Source organism: Delphinus delphis, chromosome 10, assembly GCF_949987515.2.
Source record: "Delphinus delphis chromosome 10, mDelDel1.2, whole genome shotgun sequence".
In the NCBI taxonomy this organism is placed as follows: Eukaryota; Metazoa; Chordata; class Mammalia; order Artiodactyla; family Delphinidae; genus Delphinus; species Delphinus delphis.
In genome coordinates, this window is record NC_082692.2 from 26305277 (window position 1) to 26328034 (window position 22758).

Sequence of the window (22758 nt, forward strand, 5' to 3'; positions counted from 1 at the left end):
CAGGAGTACCTAACGTTCCTCCTTTCTGGTTTCTAGGTCCATGGTTTCCAATCTAGGGAAAGGCGGACAGAGCATATTGTATGTCTAGGATATTTTAGGATGTTAAAGTACACACAGAAACAAGTGCACGTATGCACACATGCACACACACATACAACCTGCTTCATCTAATTTCCCCCACTTAGAGAGGAGCTTCTGGACTTTATCACCGGTCTTGTCCATCTTGAATGAAAGAGCATAGGCCAAGCCAATACTCACCGGTCACTCAGCATTTATTAAGTCCTGTCCACTCTTGCCTTCTGGAGAGGAATGCCCTGGGGCGACTGGGTGGCTGCCCCTGACAGGCTGGGTCACTTTATCTATTCACATTGATTATGAAAGTCAGCTGTGGCCAGACCTTGGTGGGTTTTTTTTTTTTTTTCACCCTTCTTTTCTCAGCCCCTCTTAACAAGCACCCCTGCCTGGATTTTCATGAGGAAATAATCAGATTAGGCCTTTCACGGTGAGTTCATATGGAGTTCTCTTTCTCCAGTGTGCTACTAACTGAATAAACGTGTTTAGTGGTAAATTGTAAATGACATTATGATTACCAAAGCCAGCATGGGTTTCATTTAAAAGTGATCAGAATTGCAGACCACAAAAATTGTGACTGGCAGATAAGGCCATTTGGAGAAATCAGAAAAGAAAAGACAAAAAAAAAGTGAGAAAGAGAATCATTACTGAAAACTACATCCTTCTCCAATGGAGAGAGGCAGGAGGAAGAGAAACCCAGGGAAGGAAGAGTTGGATCGCTATTTAGAAGGGAAGCCAGACTGTCCACGTGGGTGCTGCCAGCTGTGTCTGGGAGAGGGGACGTGACATGTGCTTGGGTGTGCGTAGCCCTCTCCTAAGGAGTTAATGTCAATTCTCTCCCACAATGAAGAACTGCACCCATGTAGCAGCTTTGGAATCCCAGGGCATTGCTTTCCTGTGCTTGATTTTTGCCTCACATCAAAATTAAAATACTGGAATTGATTAACTCTGAAGGTGAAATAGGAAAATTGATGGTAAGATACCAATAAACCACCGTCTCTTAGTCATTGGTAAGTTTTGGAGAAATAAAAGTAAAGTTTCTTATTTATGAACACCAGGATTCCACATTTGGCTACAAAACTACATAATGTGACTTGCTGATAATCTTTAGTCTATTGCCTTTGTTAAATTAGTGGCTATACAGTTATACTTCAGGGAAAGTATGCTAAAATATTAAAAAGGCCAAATGGTAATAGAAAAGAAGCAAATGGACTCTTGCCAAATATGTGACTTGACAAATAACCAAAAACCTTTCCGTGAGTTCCTGTCAATAGACTGTGTTAAGAGAACTCCTGACTATACAGCACCCTTCCCACAGGGTTAATCATCACAGCTGACCCCACATCTAAATACAATCCCCAAATGAAATTATTTGGATTCCATTTTATTTTGCCAAAAGCACAAGTAGAAGTTAAAAAATATGTTTTTCTCTTCCTCCTCTTCCTCATGACTGTTACTAAGTAATTGTGTGAATCATAATTGCTGTGAGTCAATTTTTCTATCTATAAACTATGGATAATTAAACTTGCTATTAGAAAGTTTTAGGTAAAGGAAGTTAGGGAAGGAGGAAGGAAGAGAGGGAGGGAGGAAAGAAAAAGGGAAAGAAGGAAGGATTACCAACCTTATAGCTTGAGGGTATCTTTGTAGTGAGGTCAAGTCTTCCTCTTGGCATTCTAATCCCTCTTTTATCCCATACACCTTCCAGGTACCATTCCCATGAGTCTATGGACTTCCTGTCAGATATTTCTCTATCTGAAGCTCTCCCAAGCAACCATTATATATTATTTGCAACAACATGGGATGACCACCCTCTGGCCATCTAAGACCTGTTGAAGCAATAAGTCAGAGTCTCCCATTAACAAAACTGTGTGAAAGTTTTGTCTTATCAGGAGGACCCCTCTGATAGTTTCCGTGCCACTGTTACAGAATATAAGGATACGGTGTGTTTTCTTAGTATCCCTGCTGCCTCAGTCATTACAGCAAATCCACCAGCACATTCTATTTACTGTCTGCAGAAGACACATTGTTCTCCTGATTCATTCATAGGCTTATCCAACCTTTCACTCCCTTCCTCCACTTGTTTAATGAATGAATGAATCAGCCAAGAAAAAAATGCTTTGTCATAACAGAATGTTTTTGTGTGTGGACAAATCAATTATGTGATTCAAGAGCAGAAGATTCATATAAATATAATCAGCCATAATTTCAGTCTTACGGTTTCATGTGAAATAGTTGGATCTCTCACAGAACACTATCAAATATTAACATTAATTCAAGGGGCAATTCTCACAATGCCCTTCTGTAGTATACTCTGTTCTTGTGATGAGTTGGTTTAAATTGTATTCAAGCTATAGAATAATAATCTTATAACTAGACACCTGGAAATAATAGATAAAAATTATTGGAAGAATAGGGGTTTTGAAAAGGACATTACATGTCAATCAACTAATACATATTAAGGAATTTCTGCTGTGTTTGAGGTAGGATGTTGAACCCTATGGTAATTTAAATATGAGATATAGCCTTAGGCCTTGAGATATAACACCTTAAGGACATTGGTTCCTAGTGTTTATGTAATTTATCAAAGTACATATAGTTAGTTAGTAGCAGAGAATGATTGAGAATCATATCAACTGAGAGAATAAGTATTTTATTTAGGTACAGTTCCAAGAATTTAGCAATCTACAGAGGTCACTATGAAAGACCTTATAACTCCTGAATGAGAAGCAAGAAGAATAAAGTCAGAGATCTATAAAACTGGATGGAACGTGAACGATTCATCAATGGCATCAGCATGGCTGAAAAAAATGTGTAAAAAGGAGAGTGAGCAGTAGGTTTAGAAAAGAGGAACTAGTGTGATTTGAGGATAATGCATGAGGAAAGGCTACCTTACTATCTCCTTTGAAAATGATATACCTGTAGTAGCGAGTGATGTATCAGGGTCTCAAAGCAAAATGTCCATGGCTATTAAGATCGTGCAGTTAATTAATTCCCTTCACACTGGTTCCATGCTTTGGAAGATAATTCTTGATTTCACATTAACGTTTCCATATTACCACTGGGAAAAAACACACTGTGTATAGGTGACCATTTAAAAAATATTTTATAATTAAATCTCTACTTAGATTAACAATTTCATATTTAATTTAATGAATTCAAGTGATTTAAGAGACAGAGCAATTAGAATTTTCTGTTTTGTGTCAGTTTTCAAGGAATCTGCCTATTTCATCGAAGTTGTTGAACTTGTTGGCATAAAGTTTGTTTGTAAGAGTCTCTTAATCTTTGCCTGTAGGATCTGAAGTCATAATCCTTCTTTCATCCCTGAAATTGGTGATGTGTTTTCTTCCTTTATATCTTGATCAGTCTAGCGGGGGGTTAATCAATTGGTTGACATTGTCCAAGAACGAAATTTTAGCTTTGTTCACTTACTCTGTTTTTTCTTGTTTGTTTGTTTGTTGTCTGTTTCATTGACGTTTGCTGTTACGTTTATCATTTCCTTTTTTTCTACTTACTCTTGGTTTACTTTGATCTTTTTCTGAATTTGTAAGGGAGTACCTAAGGCATCACTTTTAGACAATTCTTCTTTTGTAATATAAGCATTTAACATAAGTTTCCTTCAAAGCAGTGTTTTTGCCACATCCCACAGTTTGATATGCTAAAATTTCATTATCATTCCATTTGAAATATTTTACAGTTTTCTTTATAATTTTGACCCTTTTGTTGCTGTTATTTTTGAGGTTCAGGTGTCCTACTCCTGAAGTAGCATTTTGGTAATTAAGTTTGTTGACACCATAGGCAGCTTTGGCACAGATTTTTTTTTTCTTCTTTCAGCTTTCCTCAGTGCCCTATGACACTCTTCTTTTAAATTGAAGTATGGTTGATTTATAATGTTGTGTTAGTTTCTGATGTACAGCAAAGTGATTGAGTTATACATATATATATTTTTTTCATTATAGGTTATTACAAGATATTGAATATAGTTCCCTGTGCTATACAGTAGGACCTTGTTTTTTTAATCTATTTTATATATAGTAGTTTGTATCTGTGAATCCCAAACTCCTAATTTATCCTTCTCCCTCCCCTCTTCCCCTTTGGTCACCATAAGTTTGTTTTCTATGTCTGTTGAGTCTGCTTCTGTTTTGTAAATAAATTTATTTGTATCATATTCTAGATTCCACATATAAGTGATATCATATGATATTTGAATTTCTCTGACTTACTTCACTTAGTATGATAATCTCTAGGTCCATCCATGTTGCTGCAAATGGCATTATTTCATTCTTTTTTTGGCTAAGTAGTATTCCATTGTATATATATATATATACCACATGTTTATCCATTCATCTGTCGATGGACATTTAGGTTGCTTCCATGTCTTGGCTATTGTGAATAGTGCTGCTATGAACATTGGGTGTATGTATCTTTTCAAATTACAGTTTTCTCTGGATATATGGCCAGGAGTGGGATTGCTGGATCATATGGTAAATCTATTTTTAGTTCTTAAGGAGCCTCCATACTGTTTCCATAGTGGCTGCACTAATTTACATTCCCACCAACAACGTAGGAGGGTTCCCTTTTCTCCACACCCTCTTCAGCATTTATTGTTTGTGGACTTTTTAATGATGGCCATTCTGACCGGTGTGAGGTGATACCTCACTGTACTTTTGCTTGGCACAGATTTCTTATCGTATTACATGGAAGGAAGGATGCAGAAGGAGGCTAGATCATGCTCAAATGTAGTACATCCTACATAGTAATAATTTGATTTTTTTTTGGTTCCAGTCCTTAGGCTACTTAGATGAACATGCACTAAGGAAAATTAAAATATGTAGAAAACAATACAAGACAATTTTGTGACTATTAATTTAAAGTCAAAGGAACTTTTTTTGGTTGGAAGGTAACATATACCTTTGAATTCAGAACAGGAAGTACTCTAGGTTCATAAACAGGAAGATTAGGAATAGTGGGAATAGTGAATAATGCTGTTTCTTTAAATGTTTTCATTAGCTGCAGTCATCCTCAACTTGGGCTCTATTTAATGTCAACACTCCCCAAATTACTACTTTCCTCTTCTCCTCCTGTTGTATTTCTTTATTCTTCACGTTTAGAGAAAAAGTATGAGGAAATTATATAGTCTGACATCCAAACTATTTCACAATCTGGTCACAATATACCTTTTCAATTTTAATATACCTCCATAAAATCTCTGTTCCCGCCCCCTCAATCTACCTCTTTCCCATTGACTCAAATATCATTACCCTCTTCTCGCCTATCCTTTTTCCATTATGTAGACCTTAGTGATTATTCCTTTTTCTTAATTACTTTGTTTATTCAGCTCTTTTACCACTTAGCTATTATGCCCATTATTAACTTTAAATAGCATATTATGTAACATATAAATTTAAATTATATTAAAGAGCTGTATCTTTCCATATTTTGCCCAAGAATTTTTTGCATTCTCACACTTGAATATTCAATAAATGTTTCCTGAGGTTACTGATGATGGTGAGAGTGATGGATTGTAAATCATCTTTGAGAGATTGTGGTTCTTACGTCACTTGTTTATTTTCCTTTATTTTATAGGTACATTTAGAGAAGAGCAGAAATGCACATACCGATCGCTGATGCAAGGCTACATCTGCAAACAGACTGACCAAGTGATCTTAATTCTTGACAGTGCTGATGCCACTTGGGCAATGCAAAAGTTGTATCCAGTTGTATCTGTGACTAGTGGTTTTGTTGACACCTTCAGTAGCGTAAATGCCAATACTCCCTGCTCCACTTCAGGGTCTGTATCTGCTTTCTATTCCATTTTACCCACCAAGGAAATCACCAAGGTCTGCTTTGTGGATCAGACTCCTCAAGTTTTGCGTTTTTTTCTATTGGGGAACAAGAGTACCTCCAAGCTCCTCTTGGCTGTATTCTACCATGAACTCCAGAGCCCGAATGTTTTCTTAGGGGAAAGATTCATTACACCTACTCAGGTTCAGTCAACTTCCTCACTGCTGAATGGGTCTATTGGCGCCAACTATTTCAGCATCATGGATAACCTCTTGTATGTTGTCCTACAAGGAGAGGAGCCCATTGAAATTCGCTCAGGTGTTTCCATTCATTTGGCCCTCACTGTGATGTTTTCAGTTCTAGAAAAAGGCTGGGAAATGATGACCCTTGAAAGACTAACTGACTTCTTGCAGGTTAGCCAAGACCAAATCAGATTTATTCATGAGATGCCTGGTAATGAAGCAACCTTAAAGGCCATGGCTGACCGTAGAGCAAAGAGAAAGCGCAATTGCCCAACTGTGACTTGTGCCAGTCATGATAGAGTTGGTCAGCGTAGACTTCTCATGATGGAAATGAGCTCATATAGAGTCCTACCGCCCACCACTATGGAAACTATCTCAAAAGTGATGGTCGTTGAAATTGGTGATCTGCCAGCAGTAAGGAACACTGGAGTAATTCCATCCTTATCAAGTAACAAATTACAGACTTTGGCTCACCAGGTTATCACTGCTCAGCAGACTGGAGTACTAGAGAATGTTCTGAATATGACTATTGGGGCCTTACTGGTGACTCAGTCAAAGGGAGTCATCGGCTATGGGTAAGTACTAATTATAATAACTTCTAGATGAGAGCTGATTTCTTGGAAGCGTATTGCAAATGTCAGCCTACTTACACTGAGTCACATAACCTGTCTGCTTTTTAAGATAAGGATAAAAATGTCAAGAGCCACTTATAGACTTAAATTCTCAATTTTAAAATTCTTTATTAAATCTGTAGTCTTCATGGTTATTCTATTTCCTGGGTAGATGTAGATGTTTTATTTTGGTACTTTAAAATGAAAAACATGGAGGAAGAGATTTTTCTAAGGCAACTTGTTTTCAATGTGCTTGTTCATTCATTTATCATGTAACGCATATTTAAGCAGTGGGCTAGATTCTGGGTTTGCTAAGGTGAAACAGATATGATCTTTGCCTTATGGGACAAAAACACTATCTATCACAATTCCATAGAGCTATGAGCTAAGACTTGAGTACTCAGGGTGTTGTTAATAATACTGCCTGTAGGGACTGGGGAAGAGACTTATATTTAGGAACATTTTGGAGGGATGCCCAGGAGTTCACTAAGCTAAAGCTGTGACCCTGATTGGGCTTTATTTAACCTAGGATTATAAAGCCCTGAAAGGATGTCAAATTGCATGAGGCAGAACATGATTGCTGCCAACTATGTTTATGGCACAGACCTGTGTAGGATCCATAATACCCTTTGTGCTATGCTCTTCGGACTCTACAAGCTTGTATTTTGAAGTTCTTTACCAGATCAATGTTTACTACACACTTCAGAAGTAAATTTAGCTGAATATTTCCCCGAGCTTAGTACATGAAGAAGTACATGAAGTACACAATAGGAGGAGGCAAGTATAAATGACTCTCAATTTTTTTGTACATTGTATTACCCAAGAAATGAATTGTCCAGCCCAAGTTCATCTAAGACATCTGTCACAAGGTCAAGACTCTTAGAGTCCCAAGCTCTAATTTTTAGCAGATACGAAAGAACCAGAAATGATACTCCAAACTGAGAGACAATATGAAATTGCCATAATGCTTAGAAAACGTGTACAAACTAACCGTTTCACACATGCGTGCTGCTGGGTTATAGAGGACTCAGGAGATTCAAACATGGATATTCCCTGCAAGCTTGTCATCACCACTGGAAAAATAAGCTCAAACCTATGCACGTTTTGAGTTGATATAGTTGATGTTGGGTCCCTGAAATAGATAAAAATTATTTAGATTCTGAGCTATGTTACTCAGTGAAAGTTTAGAATGCTCATATTGTTTTAGATTATTCTCTTGCTGCTCTTTCACTGTATTTGTCGTAGTGCTAATAAATAAGCAACTAATATTTAATGGGTATTAATTACTTCTATACAACCATCTCCAGTGGATGTGGTATTCACTATAAAGTAAAAAACAAAACAAAAAGACACACCTTCACATTTTAAGGAATATTCAACTAATACATTGATTGCCTTTTTATACGTAGAGAAACATATCCAAATGAAAGCTTTGCTAATGTTTATGTAGCATACTTTACCTGTCTTTGGTGTTCCTCTTCCTTACAGGACACTAGTATGTACGGAAGATATGGAAAGAAACCTCAAGCAATTTTTTTTCTGGATTCTGGTTGATGTGAAGGGCTTTGAGGATTGTTAGTTTAGAATTTAAAAATACTCCTAGTTGCATGAGCGCTCAGAATCTATTATATCTTAGATATTTTTACTAACCACTAAACCTTCACCATGTTATTAATGTAATTATGATATTATGCATGATAATATAAAAATCAGGAATCTGAGAAAAGATGGTGCTAATGTATCTTAGCTTACATTTAAATATATTTTCTTTCCTTTAGTCCAGTTTCATTTAGATTCCACCGAGTTCTCATGAGCATATTCTATGTATGGGTGACTAGAGAGAAATAGAGCCAGTTCATTGCTCAATTTTATTTAGATTTTACAGTACTGAGCTTTCTTAATAGGTCATCCTTCTAAAATGACTGATTTTTATATTATATAAAAAAAGACTCGATTGGGATTGACATGTATACACTGAAGTGTATAAAATGGATGACTAATAAGAAAAAAAATAAATTAAAAAAAAAACCCAAAACAACAACAACAACAAAAAAGACTCAGTGAATATTTAGCTTTTAACTAGAAGGAGAGCAAAGTCAAAGAGTAGAAGCAATGGAGATAAAGCAGAGGAAACCCAGGAAAGAGAGTGGACCCAGCACAAGTGTAGGTATGCACACATATGTGTGTGGGATATCATCCTATCGTGAGCTTCAGAGAAAAGAGCACCTTTATTGCCCACCATCTGTCATAGCCATCATGTTTTCATTTTTAACTCATGTATTTCTGACTTGATAAGAAACTGCTGAACATGTATCAACAGTTTCACATTAGTAGCTTTTTAAGTTTCCTCACTCTGTATAAGGAACACCTTATCAAGCTGACTTGGAATAGAGAAGAAAACTCAGACAGACAATTGGTGACATGTAGCATCAGTTTTCTGTTGGGATGTGTTATAGTCCCCATCTCTCTCAGTTTCTTTAGTATTTTAAGAGAGGTTTCCTAGATATGCAAAAAAAAAAAAATCTTCTGAAGCTAACGAAAGGCTGCTTCTTAAGTATATCTGAATAACTCTCTGCAGAATGAGAAATGCCATGTCCTAAGGGACTTAATGAGAACCAGCAAGTTTTCCCATGGTCCTAAGAATTGTACAGTATGGTAAACAACCCTGAAGCCTGGGGCAGATCCCAGGGCCAGCCCTGTTTCTTTCAACTTCGATCAGTGTCAACTCAGACTTCCATTGAACTCACTGGAGAGCCATTGACAAGCTAATGAATTGACCTTTAGACAGCAGAAATTAGTCTGAGGACATAGGCCTTTCAGTGGAAACATCTACAATGTTCTTTAAAGGTTCACTCTTGTTAATTTAATGGCGTTACATGCATTTCAGCAAATTGAGGCCATATCAGACATTTACTTATCAAGGGGAGTACTACCTGCTTTCAAAAAGCTACCAACTTTCTGCTTTGTGGGGAGAACTGGAGTGCTATTGTTTTAACCAAATAATATACAACACATTGGCCTCTCCCAGTCTTTATCCTCCTCTAGAGGCATCTAGATTTAAGTGTCTTCTGCATGGCTAAGTCTGTTCCATGAACCTGTCTTCCGTCTTCCAAAGCTTTGTTAACCTCTGTTGTTGGTTGCTCTCTCCTCTCCTGCCTTCTTTATCCATGTTGATTTACACCATTTTTATTCATTTTTCTCCTTTTAAGTAATTTCGGTGGAGTAGAGGGAACAGAGATAAACATATGTTCAACCTCTGCTTTTTAAACTTGGGGTTCCCCACGAGGGTCTTATTTTATATTCTGCCTTTTATCTGGAATCCTGGCAGTAGAAATTTGATTTTTGCTCTTTTGAATTTCTTTCCCTCCTGTCTTTTCTTCTTCTCCCTCTCTTTCTCCTGCTTCATAAAAACAACCCACCTCTAAATAATATTCTTTGTCATTTGGTAAGCATAAATATATCTGTATCTTTCATGGAAGTTTAGCTATTGAAATGCTAAAGCTATTTGTGGTTGAGAATTTCTAAAATGACCACCCAAAAGTGTGCTGCCCTAATCCTGGGAACCTATGAATAGGATCAGATAGAATTTTTATGAAGACACTGTGTTATGTGGCACAGTAGACCTTAAGTTGGAGAGGATACCCAGGATTATCAAGGTGGCACAATTACACACAACAGCCCTTAAAAGAGGAGAGCTTTATCCTGCTGTGGCAGAAGAGGAAGGCAGAGAGATTCCAAGTGTGAGAAGGAATTGAAGTGTCACTGCTTTTAGGATGAAAGGCACCACATGAGAAAAAAATCAGATGCACTTTGTAAGTACAGAGTGGACCTTGGCTGACAGCCCACAGGGAAACAGGGACCTCCATTCCACAGCCACAAGGAAATGAATTCCACCAACAATTGGAATGAGTTTGGAAGTGGATTCTCCTGAGAGCCTCCACTTAAGCAGTGAACTCCCAGCCAAGCCTGTCTAAACTCTTGACCCACAACCTGAAGATCATAGATTTGTGATATTTTAAGCCACTGAGTGTGTGGAGTTTTGTTTCACAGCCATAGAAAACTAATACGCTATCTCACATAAAACTCTTTGTTTCTGACGTTGCCATGAACCTTGGACCCTAAAAACAGTTATAGGGAATGTGAGCATGGCTCTGTGGCGGTATACACCTGTGTGTTTTGCACCCTTCACATTAGTAGCTTTTTAAGTTTCCTCACTGTGTATAAGACACACCTTATCAAGCTGACTTGGAATAGAGAAGAAAACTAGGAGAGACAATTGGTGACATGAGTCATTTGGTGACATTCAGGCTCATTTAACATCTTCTCTTGTGCAATCTCTCCCTGCCCCTTGGGCACCTGCATTCTAGGAAACAGCTATTTGGAGTATGCAAGGACAGGGTCTTTCTGTCAACACTGAAGGATGCTCTTCTCAAGACTGGCAGAATATTCATCCGGGAAGGGATTCCCGTACTGCTAGCCTGTCTCTTTCCTCCCTCCTGGCAAAACCACAACTTTGCCATTAAAGAGTGTTTTTGCACCATTTCTTTTTTTCACTACAATACAAATTCACTGCTTTGTTGAGTTAGGTGGATGGCAAAATTATCAGAATGGTATTTTATATATGTGGCTTTGCGGGAAAATGAGATGCTCTGCATAAGTAAACTTTCCATTTAATTAAAAATTGTTTATTTTATCACTACATTTTAAAAAAGACTTCATCTCTTAAACTAAAAAGAAATAGATATTATCCAGCCTTATTAAATGGAAAATAATGTAGACCTTTCACATTTTTATTGATGATTCATGTCATCATTAAAACTATCATTTATTTCACAGCTCTGTTACTGCAGTGATGCCCTTAGGGACCCTTGTTCTTATACTAAATGGCCCCAGACCACTAAATCTTTGATTCTACTTCTACAGTTTACATTTTCCCTTCTCTCTTCCTTATAAACAGGAGGAAAATTCTAATCCATTATTGCTGTTGACTTATCTGCATCCAGTAGTTTTCCACCCACATGCACATGTATTAGAAAATTCAATTTTCTAATTCCGAAATTGAACCGGAACCATACTACCTTACAATCAATTTAAGATTTATGTGTACGGGTGGTGAAGTTGTAGCTAAATATAATAAAGACTCATGAAAACTTACATTTGAATGTTTTTTATTTCCCAAACATTAATTGAACAGTTATTATGTCCAAAAAATTGTATGGCTCATATGAAAATCTAGAGATTTAAAAATTAATAGATAGGGAAAACAAACATTTACACAACTGTCTAATAAGAATATGGTGTATTAAATCTCATTATTCTATATCTATTACAAGGAAATCATTAATTCAATATGAACCTGCTTAACCATTAATCTAGTTTTTCATAAAATTAGTATATTTTTATCTTTATAATATTCATTCGTTGGTCAAGGCTTCAATTTACTATTATACTCCCAAGAGTACCTAAGCAGTGTCATGCACTATAAGTGATCGTTAAATACATGTTGCAAATAGTGAAATGTAACCAGTTTGACTTCTCTGCTATTCTAATACTCCTGTGTAACCAATATCCTGTAACAAATCTCTTCCATCAGAAAGATCTTGAGTGATTTCTCTTTTCCTGGTTAGACTATGACTGCTAGGGGACTCCATCACAGACAGGAAATTTTGAATATTTGTGTATGATCTTAAAAAATCTATTCAGAATTTACATTATCCCAGATAAGATATTCATGCTAGATTTATTATAACATATTATTTTGAACAATTTTCTGACTAAAATACTTAGGTTTTGACCTCTGAGCTGACCTCGTTGGAGGCTGTGCCATGTTTATTTTGTGTCTTTATATCCTCATGGCACAGTGCAACCTACGCCTGTGGTTCCTCAAATCTCAGTTTGAAATGAAAATTTCCAAAGAACCATAAGAGTTTAATAACAAGTATTAGAGCACAGCAGTAAGTGCACCAGTTCAAGAGTGTATCAGAACTTGAAGTTGGTCAGTCCAAGATAGGTGGCGGCTTTCTAGAGGCATTTTAATGACCTAAGAACAGAGGAAGTGCATGGTGGGTACTGATTGGTCATAGTGTTCCTATAGTAACATGTATTGGATGCTTGTAATGTGCGAAGTTTGGAATCACTATGCTATGGTGCCAGAAAGAAACCATGAGATCATAAGACATTTTTTTCTCTCTTAGGAGTTGATGGCAGCTAAGGGCATTTGGCTAGGTTTAACAGGGAGCATTAGGACTATGAAATATAAATAAAATGGTGTGTGTCAGCTCTGAAAGATAGCCAGGAAAGTCATTCTTGCCTTACGGACTCTGTGGAAGAACATTCCTGAGGGACCGAGGTTATGGTGTTGTATTTATCTTTGCCTATCTCATAGTGCCTAAAACAATATTTGTACATGGTGGAAGGGTTAACATTTGTTTGTTAAACTGAACTGAGTGGAGAATTTGCTTTCTTCTTCCAGGGTACAGAATCTTGCAAACTCCTCTGAAATTTAAGTTCCCTCATGGCATACCCTAAAAAATTTAATCAAAACATGGAGCTCTTTTATAGGAACCTGACTTAGTAACTTTGAGGAGGCCAAGGCTGAAGAGGAAGTGAGGAAGTATCTCCAAACGCCCCACCCTCACCTCACTGCCCAGAGCTAGCCTTCATCAGATGATTTATTTATTTGTTTGCTCAGTTTGCCATGCAGATAGAAACAATCCCCTCCTCTGTAGGGGAAGCATTGCAGATCGGGCAGATTAAAAAGCAAGAGCTGGAGTGAATAGTAGTGATCTCTGAACTCAGACATTTCTGTATTTTCTTGGTCTTTCTCTTTTGCTAGCACTTAAGCACTGAAGGAAAAAAAAAATTCTTCCACATACCTGGCTGGCTATTGGAAGCTGTGAAATAGTGGTTAAACTGGGAGGATTGGAGGGAACTTTCCTCCCCCATTTTTTAAAGTTTGGCTGTAGGTCCTTCTGCCTGCAGGCTACAGTCACATTAGCGGTTGGAAATTGGATAACGACAGCACAATGACAAATCCAGGTTGCTTGCAATAAGTTGCTAATCCCTTTGCTTTAATATCGGAGCAGCGGATAATGATGTTTGGACATCACTCCGGTTTACTGACGACCCCACTGGGGCCAGCAATAGAACCTTACAACTGTCTAACAAGGCGTCAGGTGATTCCCGTCGTCACAGCAACGGACACTGGAATCTAATCTTCCCTCCATCCCTTCTAGCACCCAATAACGCCTAGGTTATATAAGTGGCCCATCATTGCTTGGTAACTTGAATCAATTAACGTTAATTCGCACAATGCTATGATGTATTGTGATCACTTTCATTTCAGGGAAGGGGGAGAAATTGCTATAAGTCACCTAAAATGAGGTTGTCTGTGGTGCTGAGGTATTAATTGGGTGTCCATATTAAATGCAAAAGGAGCCCCATCGTGAAAGGAAAGTGGATGAGTGACTCTCTTGGCTGCTATTGACCTATCAGAAGAAGACAGTGCCCTTTTCCTTTGCTTTTATCTATTACAGTTTTCCCTATTGCGTGTCAAGTTGATGTATTATAAAAAATTCATTTGGTGACCTTTCACCCCCTTAGCAGATTAAACAATTTCACTTCGATGGCATCATTAACAAGACCCTGCATTTAATGATGATTTCTCTAAAAGGCCACGGAGATTCGATTTTAAGCTAACAGATTTATTGCACTATTATAACATATCGTAAAAAACTGTACCACCTACGGTCAGGTTTTAGGTTAGAAACTGCCTACGAGTTTATGTGGAGCTTAAAGTGGTATTACCTTGGGATATGCTGTAGCAGCAAGTCTCTGACCTCCAGTGGGATGCTGTTTACATTTAATCAGAGATGTTTGCTCACAATAAACTTTAAAGTGTGTCAGGGACGGGCCTTTTAGCAAGTGTTCAGGTAGTTGGTTCCCATCCCTTCGTCTCTAGACATCAACGTACTTATGTCAGGACCTTGGATGGAGTCTTTTGGTTTCTTTAACCTACACGGCCAGCCTGCATCCTGTCCTGCATCAGAAAGCTTTTAAGAAATAGGCCACTTCCCTGGTGGCGCAGTGATTGGGAGTCCGCCTGCCAATGCAGGGGACACGGGTTCGTGCCCCGGTCCGGGAAGATCCCACATGCCGCGGAGCGGCTGGGCCCGTGAGCCATGGCCACTGAGCCTGCGCATCCGGAGCCTGTGCTCCGCAACGGGAGAGGCCACAGCAGTGAGAGGCCCGCATACCGCAAAAAAAAAAAAAAAAAAAAAAAAATAGGCCAGTGGAGAAATAGTATGTGATAACAATGTTAGAATTTTCCAGTAACCTAGGAGCCATAGAGGATGCAATGAATAACATGGGGTTTTAAAATATGATTTCAATTTTTTCTTTAAATAAAAAGGAGCCTTACTCATTCAGGCTAAGCAAACTAATAAATGATGATCAGACTAGTGTGTGTGGAATTCCCAGTGAGTGATTCTAGCAGAGGTCAGGGCCTTAGCTGGCAAATGACCAAAAGGGATTCGTAGGACCACACATGCCCCATCCCCCATTTTCCAGGATTCTCAGGGGAGAGGGAAATTGCTCCCTACAGAAACTTCATAGTTTGTGATCCTCTGTATTTGTTCTTGCACTGTTTCCTCTTCTTAGGACTAATTGTCACCTTTACCTCACATACACTCTCTGTTAAAATAAATATCCTTTTCTCCTCACATAAGAAAAAAAAAAAAGATTAGGGGACCAAGTAGTTGACTCACAAGCATTTAATTGAGGGCTGGGTAGGATACTATTTAAAAAAAACCTCAAAGCCTTGTTAGACCTGACCTAGGGTGTTTTGACGGTAATCTATTACCCTATATTAGGGTAATATGTGTGATATATGGTGTCTATATATATCCATTTAATTGCTAAAACTCTATTGCATGCCTCTGATGTGTAATACACAATAGGCTTAATGGGACAATAGGTGTATAACCCAGAATATTCGTTTAATAGCGCTGCCTTGGGTCTTCCAAAATACCAAAGCTCCGGTAAAAAGATGTTTTGAGGTATCATGAATTATGTAACTATTTTATTTTATAATTATTCCATTTTATTGCTAAGTCACATCAGCAATTAATGTGCTCAAAAGAGATGAAAAACAGTATAGCTCTGGACCTTGGTCATACACTTACTCTTGGTAAGACCTTTGGAAAAATACTGAAGCCTTTTTGGACCTCAGTTTCTTCATGTGCAAATAAGAGTACCTATGTCATAGTGCCACTTTAAAGATGCAATGAGTTTATAGGTGGAAAGCATAGACTAGTACTTGGTACAGGGTGTAAGTGCTCAGCATATATTAATTATAAATAAGTATTATTCTCCCTAAGGACTTCATTCAACTGAAATCAATTAATCAATGAATTCCACAGTTGTCGATTCTATTTAGTGCAAGCATCCTGTGGAGACAATGAACATGAAAGGGTGGTTGTGAGATTAAATGAGCTATTCCATGTGAAACAGTGGTGTGGGAGGTTGCTCCCAGGCATCTCTTTCCAGTTCTTTTCGGTGACGTCATCTTGGTACCACAGAATTAGCCATGGTGAATGTATTTATACTGTGGAAATTGGAAAACACTAACACCTCTTGGGGGAGAGCTGGTTTACTAGCATACTTAGAACACATCCCCACCTTCTAAATATTTTAGTCTGATAAGTTGCCTCACTAAGGCTTTTTTGGAGCTGATATTAACAAATTGTGATAAAAATCTAAGTTCATAGTATGTTCTCCTCCCACCTCCCCCACCCCCCCGCCCCAACCAGTGTGCATTCTTTCCTATGGCAAAGCAAACATATAAAGTAAATATATAATTATTCTTTAGTTATAAGGTCATGTTTGCTATACAGTGTATTATTCAGTTTCTAGAAACAAAGGCAAATGCAAATCTTCTCACTGGTAATAACGTGTTATGGAAAAAAGCTACTGCAGTGATATGATATCTGTAATCTTAGGCATGTATTCTTTTCTTTTTTAACATGTGCCAGAAATACAAGCAATTTCGAAACTGGGAACTTGATATATATTCGGCCCTATGGTCTTTCAGTCCTAGTCCAGCCTTCAGATGGAGAAGTGGGAAAAGAACTTACAGTACAACCACAGCTCGTTTTTCTGGATAAGCAGGTACCTTGTGCCCAGGTAACAATCTTTATTCAGAGCCGGGTACCATGTTGTATCTGGCGCATGTTTCACATTGCATCATCTTCAAGATACACATGTACAGAGTGCCCACCCTGGGACATTTGGTGCACTTAGAACATCTAACTACTTTCATTATTTTCCTTCCATTTCACAGCCTGCTTTCCTTCCACTTTCTATAAGTGCCCAGAATTTGATCAAGGGTAAAAATAGAATTCTGATACTTTTTCTCCTCAAGCAAATTCTTTTTTTTTTTTCGGTACGCGGGCCTCTCACTGTTGTGGCCTCTTCCATTGCGGAGCACAGGCTCCGGACGCGCAGGTTCAGCGGCCATGGCTCATGGGCCCAGCCGCTTCGCGGCATGTGGGATCTTCCCCGTGTCCCCTGCATCGGCAGGCAGACTCTCAACCACTGCACCACGAGGGAAGCCCTCCTCAAGCACATTCTTACAGCAGGTCTCATGTATCTTCTCAGAAATCTCGCCTTCTCCAAGTGCTGGATCTATATCTGAAGAAGTCATTTCATATGCTAATGAAGGAATTTATGCCATCACATCTGCATTATAGTTCTGTGTTATTTTAAATGATTTCTCCTGTATGTGGTTAAGTACAGCATCAACAAGAGGCTTCTGTGCTCAATTCTAATTTCAGTGTCCATGCCCTCTGATTCTATTTTATCTTGTCTATATTTACTAATATCAAGGGGGGAAGAGTGAAATATGATACTCAAATCAGCTTTCCACTCTTGACTTCAGAAATACCTCCCCTGACGTGCTTACAGAGGGCTGAAGGCCATGGGCCTGAGGTCCACACTTCTGCTCTAGCCTGGCACTCACCCAACTCTCTCCTGCTTTGTCGTCTTAATCTTTCCTTCCTTATTAACCCTCAGCACACCGTGCCACTCTCCTTTTCTGTAAACTTAACTTTCCTTTCTCCTCTTCACTGCCCTGCCCCAACTTTTCTTGCAATAATCTCCCTTCTCTCTGCTCAGTAAGCTAATTTGATATATTCTTCTTAACCTGAGAAAGAAAATATTTATTTATTATTTTTTTCCTTTTTTTATTGTGTGCTTTATAAAAGATTCTGTGTGAATCCTCTTCTTTTTCAGATAACTTCACAAAATTCTCTTCTGAGTCCAACTTTTCCCCTTTTTTCCTGTTTCCAGAATCGGAGAGTAGAGTCGTTGGGGCCCCCATCAGAGCCTTGGGTCATTTCTGTTTCTCTGGAAGGGACATCAGATTCCATGCTGAGAGGTAGGTACCTGTGACATTCGGAGACCTGCTATAATTGCATCTGCACAGAAATGTTTGCTACCGTTGGGAATCTATAACAAAAGCCGCTAATACTCAGTATCTTTGTTAGTTTGGAAGAAATCCCCTTCACCACCAGTCTACAATGCCAGTGTCTGCAAAAGGGAACATTAGGTTGGCAGGAAATGTTTAACAAACCATCTGCCCACCTACCCCCACCCCTGCCAACATGGTGAGGAGTATTATTGTCATACCTGTATCTTCAGTATGGTGTAAGGAAAAGGTCATGGCCCCCTAATCATGTACAGATGATTCTCTGGTACAGTATCAAGTCATAGGTACAATGTGGTTTCTATGGGGAAACAAGCACTGGCTCTCAATGTTATAAAGAATAAATGTGATGGCAAATGCAAAGCGCCTGGCCCAGAATAGGCCCTGAGAGCTCATTTTCTCCTCTCCAGCTTTCTTGGTCCTCCATTACCTTCCTGTTCAGTCCCAGTACCACTGCTAGCTTCATTTACTTTTCTGGAGTTGTGCATATGAAAATCAAAAACCACCATTCTGTTCTTTGCTTCTATAAGTTTTACTATTTTAGATACTTTATATACATGAAATCATACAGTGTTAGTCCTTCTGTGACTGGTTGATTTCACCTAGCATAATGTCCTCAAGATTCATCTATGCTGCAACGTATTTCAGAACTTTTTTTTTTTTAGTTTTATTTATTTTTTTATACAGCAGGTTCTTATTAGCTATCTATTTTATACATATTAGTGTATATATGTCAATCCCAACCTCCCAATTCATCCCACCATCACCCCTTCCCACGATTTCCCCTTGGTGTTCATACATTTGTTCTCTACATCTGTGTCTCTATTTCTGCCTTGCAAACCGGTTCATCTGTACCATTTTTCTAGATTCCACATATATGCATTAATATACGATATTTGTTTTTCTCTTTCTGACTTACTTCACTCTGTATGGCAGTCTCTAGGTCCATCCACATCTCTACAAATGACCCAATTTCGTTCCTTTTTATGGCTGAGTAATATTCCATTGTATATATGTACCACATCTTTATCCATACTTCTGTCGATGGGCATTTAGGTTGCTTCCTGGCTATTGTAAATAGTGCTGCAATGAACATTGGGGTGCATGTGTCTTTTTGAATTATGGTTTTCTCAGGGTATATGCCCAGTAGTGGGATTGCTGGGTCATATGGTAATTCTATTTTTAGTTTTTAAAGAAATCTCCATGCTGTTCTCCATAGTGGCTGAATCAATTTACATTCCTACCAACAGTGCAAGACGGTTCCATTTTCTCCACACCCTTTCCAGCATTTCTTGTTTGTAGATTTTCTGATGTAGCCCATTCTAACCAGTGTGAGGTGATACCTCACTGTAGTTTTGATTTGCATTTCTAATAATTAGTGATGTTGAGCATGTTTTCACATGCCTCTTGGCCATCTGTATGTCTTCTTTGGAGAAATATCTATTTAGGTCTTCTGCCCATTTTTCTATTGGGTTGTTTGTTTTTTTGATACTGAGCTGCATGAGCTGCTTGTAAATTCTGGAGATTAATACTTTATCAGTTGCTTTGTTTGCAAATAATTTCTCCCATTCTGAGGGTTGTCTTTTTGTCTTGTTTATGGTTTCCGTTGCTGTGCAAAAGCTTTTAAGTTTCATTAGGTCCCATTTGTTTATTTTTGTTTTTATTTCCATTAACCTAGGCAGTGGGTCAAAAAAGATCTTGCTGTGATATATGTCAAAGAGTGTTCTTCCTATATTTTCCTCTAAGGATTTTGTAGTGTCCAGTCTTACATTTAGGTCTTTAATCCATTTTGAGTTTATTTTTGTGTATGGTGTTAGGGAGTGTTCTAATTTTATTCTTTTATGTGTAGCTGTCCAATTTTCCCAGCATCACTTATTGAAGATGCTGTCTTTTCTCCATTGTATATCCTTGCCTCCTTTGTCATGGATTAGTTGACCATAAGTGCATGGGTTTATCTCTGGGCTTTCTATCCTATTCCATTGATCTATATTTCTGTTTTTGTGCTAGTACCATGTTGTCTTGATTACTCTAGCTTTGTAGTATAGTCTGAAGTCAGGGAATCTGATTCCTCCAGCTCTATTTTTTTCCCTCAAGATTGCTTTGGCTATTCAGGGTCTTTTGTGTTTCCATACAAATTTTAAGATTTTTTATTCTAGTTCTGTAAAAAATGCCATTGATAATTTGATAGGGATTGCATTGAATCTATAGATTGCTTTGGGTAGTCTAGTCATTTTCACAATGTTGATTCTTCCAATCAAAAAACATGGTATATCTCTGCATCTGTTTGTGTTATCTTTGATTTCTTTCATCAGTGTCTTATAGTTTTCTGCATACAGGTCTTTTGTCTCCTTAGGTAGGTTTATTCCTAGATATTTTTTTCCTTTTGTTGCAGTAGTGAATGGGATTGTTTCCTTAATTTCGCTTTCTGATTTTTATTGTTAATGTATAGGAATGCAAGAGATTTCTGTACATTAATTTTGTATCCTGAAACTTTACCAAATTCATTGATTAGCTCTAGTAGTTTTCCGATGGCATTTTTAGGATTCTCTATGTATGGTATCATGTCATCTGCAAACAGTGACAGTTTTACTTCTTCTTTTCTGATTTGGATTCCTTTTATTTCTTTTTCTTGTCTGATTGCTGTGGCTAAAACTTCCAAAACTATGTTGAATAATAGTGGCGAGGGTGGACGTCCTTGTCTTGTTCCTGATCTTAGAGGAAATGCTTTCAGTTTTTCACCATTGAGAATGATGTTCGCTGTGGGTTTGTCGTATATGGGCTTTATTATGTTGAGGTAGGTTCCCTCTATGCCCAGTTTCTGGAGAGTTTTTATCATAAATGGGTGTTGAATTTTGTCACAAGCTTTTTCTGCATCTTATTGAGATGATCATATGGTTTTTATTCTTCAGTTTGTTAATATGGTTTATCACATTGATTCATTTGTGTACATTGAAGAATCCTTGCATCCCTGGGATAAATCCCACTTGATCATGGTGTATGATCCTTTTAATGTGTTGTTGGATTCTGCTTGCTAGTATTTTGTTGAGCATTTCTGCATCTATATTCATCAGTGATATTGGTCTGTAATTTTCTTTCTTTGTAGTATCTTTGTCTGGTTTTGGTATCGGGGTGATGGTGCCCTCATAGAATGAGTTTGAGAGTGTTCCTCCCTCTGCAATTTTTTGGAAGAGTTTGAGAAGGATGGGTGTTAGCTCTTCTCTAAATGTTTGATAGAATTCGCCTGTGAAGCCATCTGGTCTTGGGCTTTTGTTTGTTGGAAGATTTTTAATATCAGTTTCAATTTCATTACTTGTGATTGGTCTGCTCGTATTTTCTATTTTTTCCTGGTTCAGACCTGGAAGGTTATACCTTTCTAAGAATTTGTCTATTTCTTTCAGGTTGTCCATTTTATTGGCATAGAGTTGCTTGTAGTAGTGTCTTAGGATGCTTTGTATTTCTGCAGTGTCTGTTGTAACTTCTCCTTTTCCATTTCTAATTTTATTGATTTGAGTCCTCTCCCTCTTTTTCTTGATGAGTCTGGCTAATGGTTTATCAATTTTGTTTATCTTCTCAAAGAATCAGCTTTCAGTTTTATTGATCTTTGCTATTATTTTGTTTGTTTCTATTTCATTTATTTCTGCTCTGATCTTTATGATTTCTTTCCTTCTACTAACTTTGGGTTTTGTTTGTTCTTCTTTTCTAGTCCATTTTAGGTGTAAGGTTAGATTGTTTATTTGAGATGTTTCTTGTTTCTTGAGGTAGGCTTGTATTGCTATAAACTCCCCTCTTAGAACTGCTTTTGCTGCATCCCATAGGTTTTGGATCATTGTGTTTCCATTGTCATTTGTCTCTAGGTATTTTCTATTTCCTCTTTGATTTCTTCAGTGATCTCTTGGTTTTTTAGTAACATATTGTTTAGCCTCCATGTGTTTGTGTTTTAACATTTTTTTCCCTGTAATTTATTTCTAATCTCATAGTGCTGTGGTCAGAAAAGATGCTTGATATGATTTCAATTTTCTTATATTTACCGAGGCTTGACTTGTGACTCAAGATGTGATCTATCCTGGAGAAGGTTCCGTGTGCACTTGAGAAGAAAGTGTAATCTGCCGATTTTGGATGTAATGTCCCATAAGTATCAATTAAATCTATCTGGTCTACTGTGTCATTTAAAGCTTGTGTTTCCTTATAATTTTCTGTTTGGATGATCTGTCCATTGGTGCAAGTGAGGTGTTAAAGTCTCCCACTTTTATTGTGTTACTGTCAATTTCTTCTTTTATAGCTGTTAGCAGTTGCCTTATGTATTGAGGTGCTCCTATGTTGGGTATATATATATACACAATTGTTATATCTTATTCTTGGATTGATCCCTTGATCATTATGTAGTCTCCTTCCTTGTCTCTTGCAACATTCTTTATTTTAAAGTCTATTTTATCTGATATGAGTATTGCTACTCCAGCTTTCTTTTGATTTCCATTTTCATAGAATATCTTTTTCCATCCCCTCACTTTCAGTCTGTATGTGTCTCTAGGTCTGAAGTGGGTCTCTTGTAGACAGCATATATATGGGTCTT

The 22758-nt window shown here is 37.8% G+C and overlaps 1 protein-coding gene across 5 annotated transcripts in view; it reads left to right on the forward strand.

Annotated features, from left to right (window-relative positions):
* PKHD1 (PKHD1 ciliary IPT domain containing fibrocystin/polyductin) overlaps positions 1-22758 on the forward strand; it is a 435870-nt gene that overhangs the window by 384683 nt on the left and 28429 nt on the right. For all 5 annotated transcript variants that reach the window (XM_060021687.1, XM_060021686.1, XM_060021688.1 and 2 more), the window contains 3 exons: positions 5656-6670; positions 16738-16873; positions 18053-18140. In XM_060021687.1, coding sequence (XP_059877670.1) covers positions 5656-6670; positions 16738-16873; positions 18053-18140 — 1239 coding nt within the window. The remainder of the gene's footprint in view (positions 1-5655; positions 6671-16737; positions 16874-18052; positions 18141-22758) is intronic.